This window comes from Nanorana parkeri, unplaced genomic scaffold, assembly GCF_000935625.1.
Source record: "Nanorana parkeri isolate BGI_ZX_2015 unplaced genomic scaffold, ASM93562v1 scaffold550, whole genome shotgun sequence".
In the NCBI taxonomy this organism is placed as follows: Eukaryota; Metazoa; Chordata; class Amphibia; order Anura; family Dicroglossidae; genus Nanorana; species Nanorana parkeri.
This window is the reverse complement of record NW_017306818.1, coordinates 203049-224183: the sequence shown is the minus strand read 5'-3', so window position 1 is coordinate 224183 and position 21135 is coordinate 203049. Positions and strand designations below refer to the sequence as shown.

General features: G+C 41.4%; 1 protein-coding gene across 1 annotated transcript in view; it reads right to left on the bottom strand.

The window, feature by feature from the left end:
- The window catches only part of LOC108791427 (histidine--tRNA ligase, cytoplasmic-like), a 123238-nt gene that overhangs the window by 57556 nt on the left and 44547 nt on the right, over positions 1–21135 (bottom strand). Inside the window, exon 4 of the mRNA XM_018561914.1 lies at positions 6617–6715. Coding sequence (XP_018417416.1) covers positions 6617–6715 — 99 coding nt within the window. The remainder of the gene's footprint in view (positions 1–6616; positions 6716–21135) is intronic.

Sequence of the window (21135 nt, the reverse complement as noted above, 5' to 3'; positions counted from 1 at the left end):
CGCTGACGGGGGGAATGGAGGGGGGGGGGGGGGGGGGTACAGCTGGCTCTACCTCTAGATAGGCAGAGCCAGCTGTCACTCACGCAGCTGGGCGGATCCGGTCATCTACGTCGGGATCCGCTCCGGCTGCCGCGTCTCAGTATACTGCGAGCTGTAGCTCGCGGTATACTGAGCTTAGGGTAACGGGAGGACGCTAGTTTGTGTCCTCCCGTTACCCTAAGGAGAACTATGGGGAAAAACACTGACCCCATAGTTCCCTTTAAGGGAGCAAAGAATAAGGCAAGTATTTTACCGTATTTCTATCCCCCTAGACAAAACAAACATTAACCCTTGCAGTGCAGAGGAAAGGGGTCATTGGAAAAGTACTTTTTTTCATACTGCTCAAAGTTAGGCTTTAATGAAAAATACTACATAAGTCCTACAGTTACCAAAACACACCACTCTTAAGCCAAACAATATAATTTCAAAGCAAACCTGTACTGATATCAACATTAGTAATATGGAACTCATATACAATAGTTGGCCCTTCAGGTGCCTGAATGTAGATTCAGTACACCAGGCTGTCTCTGTGCAAGACTTTTATGGCTGACAAAGCTTATAAAGAATGCAATCCTACATACCCCTGATCCTTAACTTGAAAAGCGAAGTTTACCTTTCTGACAATGCTTCATATTACACCCATATTCAGGGTGTAACATGAAACATTGTTACATGGGAACCCACCGCCCACCCCCCCACTCATGTGAATTGGTTTTCTTCTCCCGCAGGCTGCTGTTATTTTTTAATTTGGCACAGCTGTGCATGTCTCTGCCCACATCTGCATACTTCTCAATGGAATACAAGTGCAGTGAAGTCCTCACACGTGTAGTCCATGAATTTTTCCTCCTATCCATGTTACCTAGTTACGGACATGGACAGGAGGGAGAGTCTGCAGCAAAACACTTGCAAAAATCTAAATTTTTAAAACAGTACAAAAAAGAAAAAGCTAAATGGGACCAGTAGATGGCACTGTAACTGCTTTAAAAATCTAAAACCAGAAATCCAACAGACTTGGCTCCGACATTATGCTGCTCATGAACAGCAACTACTCAGGTTAAAACCAGCGACTGTACAAAAGCTTCTGTTTTTAACCAGCGCAGTTGAAACTATTTAGTTAGTTTTTTCTCTTTTTTTTCCGTTGGTTAGCTTAAAAGTGTGCTCGGGACCCATTTTGTATTTTGCCCTGCCTATGTGCACCTTTCTCCTTGCCTCAAAGTGATAACTCTTATCCCTTGAATTTGGAGGGATAGGGACTAATCACTTTGTTGCAAGTAATGTCTAATGGCCTTCTGAAATCTTTCCAAACTCTGAAAGGGGAATTTGCTCTTCCCAACAGCAACTTATTTTGCTCTCTACAATTGAGGCATGTCTTTCTAACACTATTCCCTTAGTCTCAAAACTTACATAAAAGGAGCATTGTAGTCTCTGCGCTTGCTGCTTCTTCCCCTCAGAAACTTATATTCTCCCTGTATGACATCCTTTTGCAACCTAGAGCCAGTAAGGTTGTTCATGCTAAGAAGCATACTTGGGAAGGGAATGTGGGTGCACTACATGATGTTTAATATTGGAGGTTGGTTGGTCTCCCCTTATTGGTCTCCCCTATAATCCAGATAAAGTTTCATAGGTCTGCTTAATACATTAATACATCACAGTTACTTTATCCCGATTAGACTGGCTCCATTTTGTCAGGAGTAAAGTCCTTTTTGCCTAGTGCGGTGGTATGCCTCATAATGTTATACAAATGTGGTGGTCCTGCTCACACGTGGAGGGCCACTGGAAACAAGTTGTACAGTTTTTACACAATGTAATGGCATCCCATTACATCCCAGAAAATGCCTGCTTGGGCTGCTGGTCTTTTGCCCTACGAAGCCATCTCTTCAGCAATGTGTAACAGAAATACTCTTTATTGCTTGGAAACCTCTTAGTAAATATTGGATACAACCTGCAACTCTCACTTGAACAGGATATAAGAGTACAGTTAAGTTAATACATAAAAGTGTAGAAAATGCTAGTCTCCCTTCTTGAAAACTAATACATTTGCACAGAGGATTCCCAGGGAAATTTAAAGCAATCTGGGACAGATGGAGATCACATGTAGAAATTCTACTCTGATCTCACATAACTGATGGTTGATGCCATCAACAAGTGACACCCATATAATGCTTGGGTCCTGTGACCTGTTTATGGGTGCAATTACTCATGATCTACCTAATCATATTGCTCCCAATGTCAGGTTGGATGTCTGCTAATGTCTGGTTGGATGTATTGTCATGACATCCCCATATAGCCACCCCCCTTGCTGCTCATATTGCCTGTATTTCCACGTTTATTTTAGTACTGTACCATGCCATATAGCTTTAAAACTTCTTTCTTCCTTTTTGCTTTTATGTTTGTCCATCTGCGTATGGGGCATTTTACAACCTAATGTACTTGTACTGTGATAAACATTGTTTCTGTTTATATTGTTTCTGTATCAATAAACTAGATGAACACTCAAAAAGATCACTGGTGTCAGTGGTTACTTACCTTAGAGACAAGAGCTGAGGTCCCATTCTGTTGGCTCTGCCTACTAAGTTGGTGTTGAAACAATACAGGCACCATTAAGCTAGAGATCACTCCACAACAGCTCAAGGAACCCCAAACAACCATTGGAGGAACCCAACAGACAGTATGAAAATAGTTGTATGGACAGGTAGCCATTCAGAATTTTGATAAACAAGGTTGATTAGGCAATACCTCACAGAATTCTCTGTGTTTAATGCAGCAGTGAGCTCTATGACTTTGCCACATGACTGGGCTCCCCGCTCAATTTTCTTTTTTATACAAGCCCTTGCATTCAGCAGAGACCACTAAGCATATTTTTGAAGCATATCACTGTGCTTTATAAATGTGCGGTATCTTTTTCACTTTTTTGGTACTGGTATGGCCATACCACTGCTTTATAAGCTGGTCTCCATATTTTTCTAATGACGGGGTTTCTTTAAGAATAAACACAGCTGCACATGTGATAGGTACAAAAATAGCATGTTCTACAATGCATATTTTCCCAGAATCCTTAATCCTGGCATAGTGTGGCAGGGGGTGCTATCCATCAAACCCCAGGTTCCTATCTATCGTGAGATAATATCACTTTCCACTGTGTTATTCTGTGGGGTTGGTTCAGCAACCAGCAAAGCTATTTGTGACACTGATGTATCAGCTCGCACAAAAACAGAGCACTGGGTGTTATCTCATGGGAGATTATATCTAGAGATTGATGAATACACCGCTTGGAATAGGAAAAAAAATATGAAAGGGACTTTGTAACGCAGATCAATGAGTACTTTATCACAATGCAGCCGATTGAATATTATGCATCTCTTGCATCATTACAAGCGTTCTCAATCATTACACACTTCAGCCCAGCTGGCCAGGAGATTAATATCTGCCCTGCACAGCTTAATCTATACCTGGCAGGAATGACAATAATTTGTGGCATGCCTACTTTGTACTGAGTAATAGTTATGTTGTATTATGATGAATTTCCTGATCACATTCTTGTTATCGGAAAGATCCCTGCAATCATTTAAACTGAACAATTCTCTGTTTCAGGGACGTGCTGTATTTTTTAAGTCAATATGTACATTGCATCTTCTTGAAAAAAACGTATTCATAAGAGAGGTTCTATTAGTATAATTCTCCAGTATGTATGAAACCGAAAATTTTATAATGAGATGCTTCTTTACAAAAGCAGATTGGGGCTTAACAAGGACATTGACATAAAAGAACCAGTCTTAACTTTACTTATGCGAGAAACTGAACATTTAAAGCGATTGTCACTTTTTACAAAAAATGAGAGCTGTTTTCAGGTGTAACGTACAGGCACTTAGAGGTATCTGCACATTCCTGCAGAATCTCCCACTTTTGCTACAGCCAAATGCTGGCTGTTTGGAACAGGCAAAGCTTAGATGCCTCCATGTAGTGTCTACACCCTGGCCTATTTCTGTGATGGACTGCCTTCTTGGACAGTAGGAATGTGTGAGCCAGGGCTGGGAAAGCTCCCTCTCTAGAGAGGCCAGAATTTAGCCCTAGCTGATGTGAATGAGATCTGTTTCAGGTATGCCTGAATGCTTTTAGATACCTTCACTTTACACTTGCTAGCAAGCTTTTTTTTAAAGTGACAAAACCACTTTAAATGATTAATACTATGCAGGCTTACTTATGAAGGAGATAAACTTGCTCCCTTCTCAAGCTTTATTTACTTTTTCAGAGTGTCTGACAAAGCATTGTAGTTAACTCTAAATAGGCAGAGCCAGCTTGTCAATCATGCAGCTGGGTGGATCTCGACAGTAATGTCGGGATCCGTCCCAGCTCCGATGGTCTCAGTATACCGCAAGCTGTAGCTCGCGGTATACTGAGCTTTGGGTCACGGGAGGAGACTAGTTTGTGTCCTCCCGTGACCCTGAGGAGAACTATGGGGAAAAACACTTACCCCATAGTTCTCCTTTAACAAGCTTAAGAGTCAGATTCATTTACACCTAAATAAGGTATCAAATGTAAATCTATATGCAGAAAAAGTATGAACAGATAAGATCATTGATAAGATTACATTAAGCTGACCACTTTCCTAAATAAAACTTACCACTATTTGTATTTAAAATGGGATGCATAACTTCACTGCAATTGTAGAAAAATGAAAATGCTTTCTGTGTAAAGTTACTTTTTCTGATGTCACCATGGCTCCAACTGGCAGGAATATAAGCAGAAATGTAAACTGCAGTCGCTGCATGTGTTTGCACCCTGTGCTGTTACAACAGTTGCATGAAAACCCGACACAATGCATAGTCATGGTTAATATTTATATTACTGTGGAGTGAGAATTGATATAGTTAATTTCCTTAAAAGAGAACTGTAGGGAAACCTTTTGATCACATAATTCTCTTTAGGGTTACACAAGGACATATACTAACCCCCTCCCATGACCCAAAGCTCAGTATACAGTGGGCTATTGCCCGTGATATACTGAGAGCGCCGCAGCCGGGACAGATCCCGACAATACGGTCGAGACCCATCCAGCTGGCTGATTGACAGCGGGCTCTGCCTATCTAGAGGCTGAGCCAGCTAAGCCCGCTCTCTCCCCGTCCGTTCCTCCAGTCAGCGCTGGAGGATCGGAAAGGGGAATCCCTGTGGGGAGTGGTGACTAACAGTCACCGCTCTCTGCAGGGAGATGATAGGGAAGTGAGCGAGCGACGGTATGTCTGATAAAGCAGAATTTGATAGATGAGGTCATTAAAGTATAAAAAGCCAAATACATTCTTATTAATTTTGGAAAGAATAAGTAAATGGTCAAAACTGTGGTCAGATTTTTGGCCATATGTGTCCCATTGTGAGATTTCTTTTCACTTTTTATTGTAAAGTCATAGTAAATCTCCCCAAAGTAAAGGAAATCCCCTTTTGGACAGTTGTCATTAGAACAAATGTTCCCATTGGAAAATTTCCCCTCAACTCCTATTTTGGGGACAACTTAAATAACAACTCAAAGATTTTGAGTGGACTTTTCAGACAGTGATAAAAGCCTGGCAGCGGTTCTGATCAATCAATACTCTATTTAAATGTAAAAAATAGGAAATTTGAATTACCTGTAAAATTATTTTCTTGGAGTACAATACAGGACACAACATGATTGGTTGTTCCTAGACCAATGGATTAGCTACCTTCAGGTGACTGGACACTGGCAAAAAAAAGGAACTTCTGAATCTGGAGAAACATATTTAGGAGGTTCAAGCTGGGTTGAACATCTCCGTTTGGCTTGGAAATCGTAAATAGGTTTGAGTAGAACCCCTGGCATATTTCCCCACATAGGACAGGTATCATGAACCCTTGAGACAAGAGCTGATGGAGTAGAGCATAGATATTTTCTCTTCTGAAAGGGGAGGAAGGCAAATTTCAGAACACAAAGTAAAGAAGAGGCAGAGACCAAAATGCTAGTTGGTAACCCCTGGTAACAATCTTTCAGACCCAGAGATCTGGAAAGTGTTGGGACCAGGTGGCCATGAAGGCCCATAGCCACCCACCCACTCTAAGAGAGGGCTTGGTTCCAGGCATAGAGGTCCAGGGCTTACAACAAAAGAAAACTCCTGACTTGGCCTTGGAGATGTAGGCACGAAAGAAACTGGGTCTTTCTGGGAGTGGAAAGGGGTATATGGGGACTGTACACAGCTTTTTTTGGCCAGTCTCCAATCACCCCGAAGGTAGCTTCATATAACATTTGGTCTAAGAATAACCAATCCTGTGTTCTGTACTGTATAATTAAGTAAAACAAAACAAGTTTGGGCTTTGGATACACTTTAATGTCTTATGCTTAATCTGAAGAAGGGAACAGCAAAAACATACATACACTGACTCATTACAATAAATAAAGGAGCCATCATACTGCCTCAACCATCCCAACCTTGTGATAACCTTCTGGAAATCAAATGGCTGAGGGAGTTATGCGCTAAATACAAAAGCCATTAATGGCCCATAGAGATGGAGTGACTTAACCAGAGACAATAAAAAGCATAGCCAGTAGCATTTTACAAAAAAAAGCTGAAATTACCTTGTCCAGCTTGTCGATGGAGGAGCACACAGTTCTGAATTTGGATTCTGGGATGCCACAAACAGTAAGAATTCCAGACAGAAGTCGTTGGTCATTCACCTAATGCAAAGCAAAAATCCCATCTAGAATGTTTCATGTTACCCAACACATTTATTCATGCATAAAAATAGTAACAGTAGTCCACTGAAATAACATTATTTTTTATAAAGTGTAACATTTAGGCCTTGTTCACACCAAGCGTGGAGCAGGTGCAGAGCAGAGCAGTTACAGACCGGAGCAAAAACTGCACGGAACACATCAAAAACGCGGCAAAAACGTGGCACAACCCACTGCACTGCGTGTGCAGAAACTCATGCAGATCTGCTCTGCATTTGGTGTGAACAAGGCCTTAAAGCAGACCTTTACCCATATCTTTAAAATAACAACAAACACACCTTTGTATGTGAAATGTTTAGTAATGACAATTTAAAAACACATACTTTAGATAATTGCCGGCTTTGTATTCTTTGCATACTTTATTTCTCTTTTCTTCCTCAGTCTTCTGACAGTGGCCATGTTTACTAAGGGCAGATTACTAGCTCTCCCATTACTTCCTGGATTTCTGGCACATGTGACTAGGACATGTGCATGCACATCATCTCAGGGGAGGAAATGTCTTTCCCTGAGATCTCCTGGGATTACAGATGAGATTTCCCAGCAATGCTCTGTTCATGACAAGGCAATCCCATCGTGCATTGCTTTGCCAAACTGATGTCATTTTGCCCTTTCAAAACAGGAAGTGAATGCTCTGCAAGTGTAAGTATTTCAAAATCACAGCATTTTACACCTGACATGTCTATGTTATTATTAATCATCACACATAGAGGAATGCATTGGTAGAATTTGATTTTTGAGTGCAAAGTTCCGCTTTAAGGGTGTACATAGTGCCTTTTCACTCTGTAGGAATACAACAGTTTTAGGTTGACTAAAAACTAGTTAACTAATTCTCCACTATTTATACTATATATTAAGTAACAACCACTTCAAAATCTCTACGAGGATGGCACTCTACGAAATCCCACATGGATGGTAGGTTCTGTGCGCTTCCTACAGTTGTATATCCATATCTAGCCGAGACATTGCACATGAGAACATCCCATCTGTCAAAAGGAGTTATGGTCTCCACAGTCACCATTCTCTAGGTAGCCCCAGGGTTCACCTCTCCCACTAAACAGCATTGGCGTGAAACATGTCAAGCATACTTGCCAATCTTGTACCCAATTTAACCCCTTAAGGACAGAGGCAATTGTCCAAGTTCTGAACGTAAACAAAACATTAAATTTGAGCTATATGTATATTCAACCATAATTTACCTTTCACATTAAGTGCACCCACATTTATTATATATTGTTTTTTAAAGGACAAATAGGGCTTTCATTTGACGTCAAATACAGTATTTATAAATTAACTGTAATTATATATGAATAAAATCTAACCAATTATGAGAAATTAAGACATTTTCATTTTTTCCAAACATGCACACACACATTTTATTGGGAATATGATAATATTGATACGTTTTACTGCAATAAAACACCCATAATTTTATTCTGCAATGTCCCATGAGTACACCAATACACCCCATGTACAGGTTTAATGGGTTTTATGGGAGTTACAGGGCCAAATATGGGGCTTACCCATTACACTCATCATAAATGGAATTGGCACATTGCAGTTTTGAGCCTAGGTCACATTTGAGACAGTATGACAGCCTAGGAATGAAAATTGTTTTATAATAACATACCATTTTCAAAAGTAGACAACCCAGAGTATTCTAAATAGGGTATTTTGAGTTGTTTTGTACAGCCACGTTATCACAAATGATGGCCACCTTCAGAAGCTTATATTTTCATCTGTGCTTTTCACACACATAAATTCAATTTTCCCAGGATATTTGATAATCCTTATATGTCTTACTGCAATAAAGCCCTGATATTTGTAATTAGCAATGTCTAACTAATATAACGGTAGCCCATGTACTGGTTATACAGTTTTTTTGGAAAGTTACAGAGCCAAATATATTGCATACCCATTTCAAAACTTGGAAATTTGAAACATTGATTTTCTGGGTCTAGGTCGCCTTTGACACAGTATGTCAGCCTAATAAAGAACATTTCCAAATGATGGCATACCACTTTCAAAAGTAGACAACCCAGGGTATTCCAAATGGGGTATTTTGAGTTGTTTTGTGTAGCCACTTTATCATGCCTTTAGAATGCTTGGTTTAATGTAAACAGGGACAGGCCAAGGTCAGGGGATCCAGAAATCCAGTAGTCGGTATACGACAAGCCCAGCTACACAAAATAATTGCCAATAAATCAAGTCACATACAGAATAATTTGAATTAATGGTCTACCTGTGTATGGTAGACTCTGAAACAGTCTGTGATAATAGGCCTGGTAGAGATGGACAGGAAGGGCAATAGTAATTAGAGTCTTTTCTAGCTCCTTTTTTGTAAAAGCATTTTTCTGGGGTGGCTTTTTGCAGACTGTGGCCATATACCTAACCTGGATGGCAGTATTTAATTCCTATTTGCTTTACAAAAAAACAGGCACAATTGAATTAAATACTGTCATCTAGGTTAGGTATATGGCCAATTTTTTGTACCATGTCTTTTGGGTGTACCAGATATAGCTGTATACACTGATCTGCTACCCTACCTCCACCCATATACTTACCCTAGAATCTGGGCAACCAGGTGGATCTAAATGGTCTTTCCCCTCATAAATGCGAAATACCCAGGTATAGCCTGTACTGCATTCACACAGTTTATAAAATTTAATTCCATACTGCGCTTTGATGGAATTTATGGCTTAAAAAGCAATCTTCCCTTAAATTTCATGAGGAACTCTTCCACACGCATATTCTAGTCAGGGATGTAAGTTTCTGCAAACTTTCCAGAAAAAGAGGGGTAGCCAGGATGGGGTGTTTGTGCCAAGGAAACGTATGCTGGGTTTTTTCACTAAGCCCATTACCATGGTCAGCCCAAAACTTTTTTAATTTCTGTTAGGTCAGCCGGGTGCCAGGTGTTTTTTTCTTAACATAATGTGAAGCAGGATTACCTAGCTGATACTGTCTGGCATATAAATGTGTATAAATAGCCATATCTTCAAACACGATGTCAGTCAGGAAAAGTTTTAAAATAATTTATTGGCTCACAAACTGGAATGCTGGTTGTGATGCCAGGAGTTGCTGTAAATTGAGGTATTTCAGGCTTTGTTAATTTTGAGGGCACCCAATTTTGGCCCAGAGTATTGGATGTTCTGAAAGACTCCTTATAGATGGTGGTAGGCTGGGAGCACCATCACTAGAAGCCTGACTTAGGCACTCTATATCAGATACTGTTAGTGTGTCACTATCAGAAAGAGCAAAGGTGTTACTCTCTGAATCATGGGCTAGAATGGCATAAGCCTCCTCTGCAGTATAGTAATGTGCCATAATACAAAAGGAAATTTTGTTTTGATACCAGGATACTTGGCCAGGCGGCAATAAAAAAGCAATGTCAGGACAAGCTGAGTCAAAAACCAGTTTAGACAAAATACTGTGATCAGAAGTTACGTGAAAGGGTAAAAACCTAAAAAGGGGGGGCGTGGTTTCCGCGGTGAGCGAGATGGCAGCCTAATTTCAGAGCTCCTGCCCGTCTGCACCCAAAATTAGCTTCTGAAGCGCTCCCGAAGACTACATGGGGAATATCGGCCCGCAATATCCCCCCACAAAAGGGAACTCGCAAAATCCGCAAAACATGCAGGTACCGGAGATATTTCGCTCCCAACGCCACGATGCCCCTGAGACGGCACCTCCCAATATGGCGTCGACATCCTCCCGCAAGGCCCAGGCCCCGAACCACGACCCGGCAGACGACTCCTTAAATTCCTATATCAAGCATTTACCGACCCAGTCCGACCTGTCCTCCATGGCAGAGGATATTAAAGAAACCCTGTACAAAGCGGTGTCGGAGCTGCGGGATGACATCCGCGATATTGGCAAGAGGTTGAGTGTAGTGGAACGTGCAGGAGAGGCTAGAGATGTCGCCCTCAGCAGACTCCGCTCGCACCAGGACTCTACCACTCACTCCCTCATTAACATGAGACGCCAACTAGAGGACCTGGACAACAGAGGCCGCAGGTCCAACATAAGAGTCCGTGGGCTTCCAGAATCCATAATGCCGGACGCAGTACCCACCGCCCTACTCCAGCTCTTCAATGACCTGCTGGAGAGGCCTCTGGACTCTCCGATTGAATTTGTGAGAGCACACCGCGATCTAAGGCCTAGGAATGCGATGGATGACATGCCTCGCGACATCATTTGCTGTCTCCAGAGTTTCCCATTGAAGGAAGATGTGGAGGTGAAGCTCTTCCAGGATCTTTCCCTACACACACTACAGCAACGCAGGGCCCTGCGTCCCTTACTAGAGTGCCTCCGTCATCATGGGATCATTTACAGATGGCGCTTCCCCTTTTGCCTCTCAGCCACGCACAGAAGCAAAACTGCTATATTGCGCACACCTGAAGACCTGGAACCATTCTGCTCCATGCTAGACCTGCCCCCAGTCGCTATCCAGGACTGGTATGAGAACTTGCGGCCTACTCCCCAGCCCCGGAGGGAGCGGCGTCAGTCCCCACCGCGCCCACCTGCTTCATCCCACCGGCACATCTCGCCATTGACCTCCTCGGACCCGAAACGGAGCAAGTCACGGATATCGCCAACGCGAGGTAATGGATCGCAATCCCACTCAGAGGATCCCGGCAGCAGAGGGAGTGAGCTTCACTGATGACTCCCCGGGGTGGACTCTATAGTTCACGTTGTTGCCCCTCAAGCTGGCAAAATAACCCGTCACCGGCGGACACTCACCAGGCCCCCTTCTTCCAGATGGCAAGACCACCCGAACACCCAGCACTATTCCCTACTTAGGCATCTCTCCCCTAGTACCAACTGCAGATGACCACGCTACCCGATGCTAAAGACTCCCACAAATCTCATTGCCCCTCAAGCTGGCACCACTGATCGCTGAAGACACCACCCGGATATCCCCTACCACAGGATCCACAACACCTAGAAGCTCATATCACAGTAATCCCCAAGGAAGGGAAAGACCCCCAACTTTGTACCAGCTATCGACCCATATCCTTACTCAACGTAGACTTGAAGATCTTTACGAGGGCCATGTCGAACCGCCTTCTCCCGTTGTTACCTGACCTGATATCTCCTAACCAGGTTGGCTTTATTCCTGGTAAAGAAGCCAAAGACAGCCCCACAAGAGCACTCAACCTTATTCACTGGGTGAAACAACAGAAATTACAAGCACTGGTGCTGTCCACAGACGCGGAGATCATTCAATAGCAAAATGCAGGAAACTAATTACAAACTCCTAATGTTCTGGTACAGGACCCCCCACCCACTACATCGCATCTACCCAAATATACCACAACTATGTTGGAGATGCAACGGGGACGAAGGCACTCTCACACATATCTTCTGGTCCTGCCCCCAAGTACAACCCTTTTGGCGGAAAGTACACGATGCCATTCACAAGATCACAGGATCTACACCTACCTTTAGCCTCACGTATTCGCTTCTCCACTGGGAACCTGGAAAGCCTATGAGTGCCTTTAAATCATTACACAGACATCTTATTAACGCAGCGCGTACGATCATACCCTGCCACTGGCGAACTGATAAAGCACCCACAATACGCAAATGGTTTGTTCAGGTAGGCCACGTCTACGAGATGGAAGAGCTCTTAGCCACTAAAAGGGACACGCTAGATAGCTTCAGAAAACTATGGGCCTGCTGGTCTTACTTTACAAGTACCACTGATATTGCCACCTTATACTGAGCCACCTCTCAGCCACTAACAATTACAACTTAAGGACCGTCCCCCATTGTCCTTTGAACCCCACACCCTCAGACCCTACCCTCCCCCCTTTCTTCTGCAATCCTTTCTCTCTTCCCCCCCCCCTCCATCCCCCTCCCCAACTCCACTTCTCTCTACCGTCTGACCAGCTCACGCCAAGTCAATGTCCATTCCACCGCGGGATGCCTGGGTGGCACCCACCGAAAGGTTGTGACCATAGGGTCAGTTCCTCACCATCTACACCTGACACAAAGAGTTACTACATTTCAATATCTCACAAACACCCTGATACCTACTCAGAAACCCAGGTCCTCCACTAATGGAAAGCAAAGGAACGAGACGACTGTAAAATGTTATGGCAGACACTTCCCTCTCCCGCAACCCCTGTATTGTTCCCCACCCCATCGACCCTTACATTGATTCATACCTCAAATGTATGATTGAAAAGTTTTTGCATTTGCACCCGCTTTGGGGTTGATGACATGTATTTGTACTTTCTGTTGGATCCCTGTAAAAACTCAATAAAACTTATTTGAAACAAAAAAAAAAAAAACCTAAAAAGGGTACAAATTTAATTAAAACACAGGTAAAAATCCCACCCCAAAAATGCTGAACAGCACTACTGTACTGATCAGTGTGATCACAGCAATAAAACTGTGATCAGCACTGAAGGGGTTAATTTGATAAAAAGAAGAACAAAATACACCCCAACAATACTGAACAGTACTATTGTACTGATCAGAGTGCTCACAGTTATAAAACTGTGATCAGTAATGAAGGGGCTAATTTCTTTTTAATAAAGGTCACACTTTTAAAAAAGATCACACTGAGGAGAGAGAAGCAGAGGACGTGCTGACAGCCAATGATTCGAACCATTGGCTGTCACAATGTATCACTGATGCATCGGCTTGGATCCTGGGGGAGTTGCCAGGTAAGTCCCCGCATCGGATCCTGGCAGGTAAGTATAATAGGGTTCCATGCCACCCTAACGTCTTTTAAGCCCATGCTTTCCAGGACAGTATGGAACGTCCCAATGTCATGAAGTGGTTAAAGGTTGTAAATGAATAACATTCAGTTATCAATATGCCAACAATTTCAATGTGTCCTGTTGTGTGTAGACATGCATCCCACTGCTTCAATCACCGATAAGACATTACTGCCGATGATTGTATACAGATATGGCCTGATGAAATCAGGGGAGTCAGACCACATGGGTCAAGTTATGATCAATGTTATGGAACTCCTCTAGACTAAGCAAAAGTTTTGCAAATCAAAACAAATGCAAGTGTCAGGAAAGGTTGGAAAATGAAATAAGATAATTAAGAACCATCTAGCTATGATGTGTGGTATGTCTCAGGTAGGCACATGCCCTTCCTCTTGTGTTAAAACCCCGGTAAGTCCCTATGACAGCACTGCTCTTTCCAAAAGAAATTAAACTGATGCACTGCAGTATGCACAAGTGTTACATAAATAACTCACTAAGTTGTATGTCCAAGTTTTCTTATCTATTCTAGATTCAGATCCCAATTCTGATGTTGAGTCACACTCCCAGCAACTGAGGCTTTGTAGTAGTTAAAGTGACAACAAAGGCAAACTTTTTTTGCCCCTTCCTAATCCTGTTGTAGGGACTTACCTTAAAAGATGCCTCTTGATTCGATAATCTTCTTCTTTACTAGTCTTTTCAGCTGTCCCTCCAGCGGGTCTCCGATCCAGCGCTGACTCCTCTGTGCTCCTCTCCTCTTAAGGAGTCTGTGCAGGTGCACGCTGCTCCATAGACTTACCTTGTATCTCTCCTCGTCACTCGGTCGAACATCTGAAGTGTGCATGCCCGCCCCAAGATCCTTTGCAGCCGCCCGAGACTCTTCAGATGTTGGGACGGTATCACGCGGCGAAGACACAGGTAAGTTAAAACCCTTTTTAAAAGGTTTTTTTTTTTTTATGTTTTTGCATATACAGTATCTACTGCTTGCTAGCAGTAGATATATGCAAAAACCGCTGAGGGTTTAATAACCCTTTAAGAAGTACCAAAGGAACGGACTAGTACCAAGGTTTGATAGTCCCTTCCATCTGAAAGTTTTTCCATCTCACAGATTCATACAATAGAATGTAAGCAGGGAAAGCTACTCCCTCAATATACTTTGTTCTCCCATAGGTTAGTTAACATTCTTGCTACATCAGGTATAAATTTGATGGTGCTCTTGTACATGTTACAAATGCTGAGCCCCTTACATAACTGCATACATTAGATGTTTTTGTAACAATTGCACCCACAAGGTTAAACCCTGTATAAGTGTTGGATCTATTTCTGGTGAAGTGCAAAAATGGTAAATTGCACCTTGGGATCCACAGGAGAGAATTATGAAGGATGTTATATTGTCTACATTATTCTAAATCTAGGAGAAGAGAAACAACATAAGAAATATTATTATGTGCCTGAACTTATTCAATGGTCCTTACGAGAAAGATACTTTAATCCCACTGATGGTAATTTAGAGATTCTGATGACTAAACGTCCTACATATATTAAAAACACACACCTATTAAACTATTTGTCAAAGGGAAAATGCTATGGTTAAACTGAAGCAACTGTAGTTCTTTATCCTTACTGCCAAGTACACAACTTATATTTTTTTGGGGAACTTTTACTAAAGTATTTTATACAATTAAACACATAAACTGAAAAAAAAGAAGAATAAAAGAGAACCAAAGGCCGAAAGACAAATACAGTAATACCTTGGTTTACGAGCATAATTCGTTCCGGAAGCATGCTTGTAATCCAAAGCGCTTGTATATCAAAGCAAATTACCCCATAGGAAATAATGGAAATTCAGATGATTCGTTCCACAACCCAAAAATATTCATATAAAAATAATTACAATACAGTACTGTAATATAATACCGTACAAAATATAAAGAAAAATAAACCAATTACCGGTACCTTCAAGAGAGAGGAGGATTATTGTGTAGGACAACTTTCACTATCACTAACGGAATCACTGCTATCTCTTGACTCAATGGAATCTTTTTCATTTTGTGAAACCTTAACAAGGAATCTATTCAATGTGACATTGCATTGTCGTTAAACAGACTCATCGCTCGCACTGCTACAGCCTTATTCGGGTGGTGCTTTTCTACAAAATGTTGCTCTTATTGCAAGACATTGCTTGTATATCAAGGCAACATTTTTCAGAAATGTTTGCTTGTCTTGCAAAACACTCTCAAACCAGGTTACTTGTAAACCAAGGTATTACTGTGAATGCCATAAAAATATAAATAAAGAGCACAGGAACATGATTCCACAATACAGTTATACAATCTACAGATAACTTTTAATTATACCACCTGGAACAATATCTAGCATCAAAGGTATACATAAATATTTCATTCCTTCAAGACCCAGCCTGATCATCCTCATGTAATTAGCCTCTACTTAGGGTGAAGCAGATCTATTCTTGAGCCATTTTCCACAGATTCTAAAATATTTGTCCAGAACACTTTGATGTTGCAATGCTACTTTCCCAAAGAGTACCAGTCTATCTAATTTTATCTTCCATTCACCTCTAGTAGGTGCTACCTCTGAGATCCATGCAAGGGCAAGCATTCCACGAGCAACAAAAAGTGCTCCGAGTTTAAATACCTCAGACAAGGAACCAAATTTCCCATAATGGTGTAAAATCCATTAATTCAGGCATTCCCAGCGGACATTTAACTGAATGCCACATATTTCCTATTAGCCAGATAGTAGGCAGACAGGAAAAACACTTTTGAGCATAAGAGTCATTTCCAGAGACATAATAGGGTCCTTGCCCTTGAACAAAAAATTAATAATACTGTAAACCCTAAAACAGTGGTCTTTATTTCCCCATCCCGACAGATATCTTAGTTGCATTGCTAAAAAATATACCCTTGGATTATGGGCAGGTAAACCCCCTTTCCCCTTGGGGTGTTGTAGAATTTCCAATTTTAAGCATGGTTGTTCTTTTTCCAAATAAGTTCTCGAAAGATTGTATTTACCCTCCTAAATAGACGTTGAGGAATCCAGCAAGGGGAATTGTAAAGAATATATGAGAGCTGAGGCATCCATATCATCTTAACCAGGTTACCTCTATCTGTCACCGATAACGGAAGCCTACACCATATGTTACATTGATTTAGAAATTTCTGAAGAAATGGGAGTAAATTATATTCTATTTAAATCAGAAATATTAGCCTTAATCTAGATTCCTAGATACTGTATGTGAAATATTCCACTACTTGAAGGTGCAACAATTGTGTGGGCAGTGGGTTCACTAAGGGGTTTAATGGTAGAAGTGTTGATTTATCCCATTTCACATGCAGCCCCGAATATTTCCCAAATTCCGATAACATAGACATAACCTCAATCAAAGACTGATAAGTATCAGCTAAAAAGTTAGGTTGGCATCTGCATCAAGTACTATTTTGTCTTCCTCCACCCCCACTTAAATCTTAGGGGAGCTCCTTTTTAAAATGGCTAGTGGTTCTTTGGCTATAGCAAACAAGCGAGGAGACAGGGGACAATCCTGTCTTGATCCCATAAATAGCTGAAAGGATGGGGAGAGGCCATTATTTACGGAAATCTTTGCTTTTGGTCTAATGTATAAAAGTTAAACAAAGGAAATAAAGTGAGGTCCAAACCAAAAAGCTGCAAGGACCGTCCATAGGTAGCCCCATTCCACACTATCAAAAGCCTTAGCTATATTAAGAGATGGTAAAGCCCTACCTGTCTTCTCAATGGGAATTTGCTTATTAAGAAAGACTCTACATACATTAGATAATGTACGATTTAATGTTGATTTATTAGGTATAAAGCCACTTGGATTTGAATGGACTATAATATGAATAACCTTAGACAGTCTGTTTGTCAACGCCTTCGCAAGGATTTTAACATCTGTATCCAGCAGATAAATAAGTCTATAAGATTCTGGTAAAAGAGAGTCTTTACCCTTCTTATGCAAAACCACAACTGCTGCTATACATAGAATCCGGTAGACTACCCACCATGACAGCCCCATTGAGAGTCTTCAATAAAGCAGGCACAATAATCTGGCCATATCGTTTATACACCTCAACAGGGATCCCATCCAGACCAGCGACTTTTCCATTTGGAAAACTAGCCACAGCTACTTCCAGCTCACTCAAGGTAATCTGTGCCTCAAGAATATCTCTATCAGCCTGGAATAAGTGAATACACGGAATGTTAGCAACAAAACACACAAGATCATCCCTCAAATACGTTATCTTAGAAGCAGGGTGGATAAAAATCGATGATTTTTAAAAAAAAATAAAATAAAAATCGGATTTTCTTTTATTTAAATCGGATTTTTTTAATTTTTATAAAATTTATTTTAATAACATACTTTTGGAGTAAAAATCTATGTAAAGATAGTTTTCTATTTAAGGTACATTAATAATTTAGTTTATTCAGCATGAAATGTAGCTTAGTTATGTAGCATGAGGCTGTAGATTCTGCAATATTTACATTTTTGGTAAACTCATTCAATGAATCCAAGCTCTGCAAGCTGAGATAACATGCACTTCATTGATGCATTACTAGACACTGATGTTTAAGCAAATACAAGAATATGTAACATAATGTTATTGTTTTAATTAAATAAAAGAATTTGAGTAGTTCTCCAACTATGTGTGATTAACCCATTAACCTAAAATCGGTTCCGATATCGCTGTTTTACTAACCTGACAGCTTATTATTCTAAAATAGGAAACCTTCATTTTGTTTGCGAAAAATAATATTAAAGCTTCTTACTACCAGCAAGAATGAGTCCTTACATTTAAAGAGCACTTAGTGGGCATCCACTGACCTGCTGCCTACCACGTCCCTCACCTTGTTGGGTCACTGCATCATCACCACCCATCCCATTAAAGTGAATAGGACTGTCGGTGAGTCAACAGCGGGTCAGAGGAGGAGCTGCTGCGGGACAGAGATGACAGTTGCTCTTTAAAAATCATGGTTTAAATTAAGTTGATTTAAATCAAGCCTTTTTACTAGTGATTTAAATCATGATTTAAATAGTAATTTAAATCAACTTGATTTAAATCAAATCCACCCTGCTTAGAAGAATACAGTTTCAAAATGTTTTTGGAAAATAGAGAGAACTACATAAACCTTAGTATTAAAAGTAAAGACTGGCGCTAAAAACAAACAGTATGAGGTATTATCACTATTTCAATGATATGGCTCATTGGCCCCCAAATCAATCCTTATATGCCAGTAGTCTAAATTAATGAAAGTGGAATGTCTTGCGCAATAGCGTGGAAACTGTCTGTAATAAATGAGCAGAAAGCCAATGAATGAGGATATGAGAGGCGTACACGTGGCTGTTCACTGGCAAGGCCTTCATGGATATGATTTATTTCTGGACCCATATTTAGATGGACTAATCGTGTGGACATTTTATAATGCAACTGATGAGGGCTGTTTTTACATTCACCCAACTGATACAGTTTAAAGGAGAACTATGGGGTCAGGGCTTTTCCCCATAGTTCTCCTAAGGGTCACGGGAGAACACAAACTAGCGTTCTCCCGTGACCCAAAACTCAGTATAGCACGAGTTACAGCTCGCGGTATACTGAGACGCCGCAGCCGGAACGGATCCCGACTTTGCTGTCGAGATCCACCCAGCTGCGGAATTGACAGCTGGCTCTGTCTATCTAGAGGCAGAGCCAGCTGTGCCCGCCCCCATTCCGCCAGTCAGCCTGGAGGATTGGACAGGAGAGGGGGGGGAATCCCTGCAGGGAGCAGTGAGTGACGGTAACGGCTCTCTGCAGGGATAGATGGAGAAGTGAGCGAGCGACGGTATGTGTTCGCTCACTTCCCTATCTACTGAGCCGACCTGTGACAGTTTCATTGTCACAGGTCGGCTCAGATTATGATTCTCATAATTCTCCTTTAAATGTAAATATACTATTTTACAGGCAAACAACCAGGCTATTGATCAAATTACAGGAGTACCGACTGAAAATTATGTTTTTGTCCTTGCAAAGATTGCTCCTAACATAAGAAATAAATGGTTGTCTCTAAATTGTCTTCTTACTGGGTTGTATAAACAGCAACACATCAAGAGGTATTGTAGACACTGCATTGGGAGTGGGAGGCATGGCGTTGGGCACCTTAAGTACTTTGAGGGGAATTTATCGAAACTGAAGCAGACAAAATCTGGAGCAGCTGACCAAGGTCTAGAGAGCAAATAAATAAATAAACAAAAAAAACTCACCTGATCCTCTGTCCCGCTGGCCTGCTAGACCGGTCCCCACATCATCTTCTCCCCTGGGCTTCAGTGGTCTAAGCCCTTCTGAAATCATCACGTCTAATGCAAGTACACTCACCTGCATTAGACGTGAAGACGCTGGGGGACTTTCCACAGCCGTAGCCGACTAGGAAAAAGGTGAATGCTGACTGCTGCAGGATATCTTCTTTATTCCAGGCCCTGGACCAAAACAAGCACTTTACCCTTGCAGCGTGGGGGGGAGGGTGTAGCCCCACTTCAAGGGTTAATTTTATAAACCTGGAGTTCTTCTTTAAGTATTTAGAAACAAGCTAGGGAGTTTGGCACAACACCTAGGGGATGACGTTGAAACAAATTTAGACATCAGTCATGTTTTCTTGCTCACATTGATGCAAGTGCATCACTATCTGAAACAGGGTTGATTTACTAAAGGAAAATAGGCTACTAATCTTCAAGAAAATTTGCACTTTGCAGCTTAGTGAATTTGGTGAAGCTCTCCTGACTTCCATCATCCAATCATGTGCAAGAAAAATATTGTTTTCTCATTTTCCTTGCTTGTGATTGGGTATTCTGCAAAGTGAAATTTCATCACATTGACCAAGCTAATTTAAAAAGATAAAGTACAACTATAGGCTCCTGTATGAAAGTCTAAACATGTACCAAAATCAGTTAATATGTGATGTGAAAGCCTCATAAAATCAAACTTTCTTTACCTTGCCTGACTGAGGTAGATCCTTCTTTATTCCCCTGGCCATACACTGCATCTCACTCTGGGAGGGTTTCAGTAGCAGAGGCAGTGCTGTCAATTCAGAAAGCAGTGGGTAAGACTAGTTGTGGCCAGGTGCTGAGTTAACATTGACACTGCTGAAAGCCACTCTCAACTGCACAATCTTCTCATCCCACTGTAGAGCAAGCCGGCACAGCCTACGTGACAGTGGCAACTCTGCTCTGAAAACAGTGCAGCACACTATAGGTAGACATGTGCACTGCCAAAAAATTAGTTTAGTTTAGTTTCGTTTTAAATTCGGATTTGTGTTATTTTGTTTTTCAGGATTCGGGTGTGAAAGTCAATTCGGAATTCGGACGAAATTCGGTAGCGTTCGTACGAATGTTCGTTTCGTTTTCTGTTCTTATTCGTTTGTTTGCAGCAAAAGTGACATTTGAGGGGGAAAAAATATTTTTCTCCTCTAATCTCACTTTGCTCCAACGAACGAAACGAATAAGAAACGAATAAGAACAGAAAACGAAACGAACGTTCGTACGAACGCTACCGAATTTCGGAAATGGAAATTCGGATTCGTTTGCATTCGTTATGTCTGTAATTCGGAATTCGGATACATCCGAATGTCCGAATTTCCGAA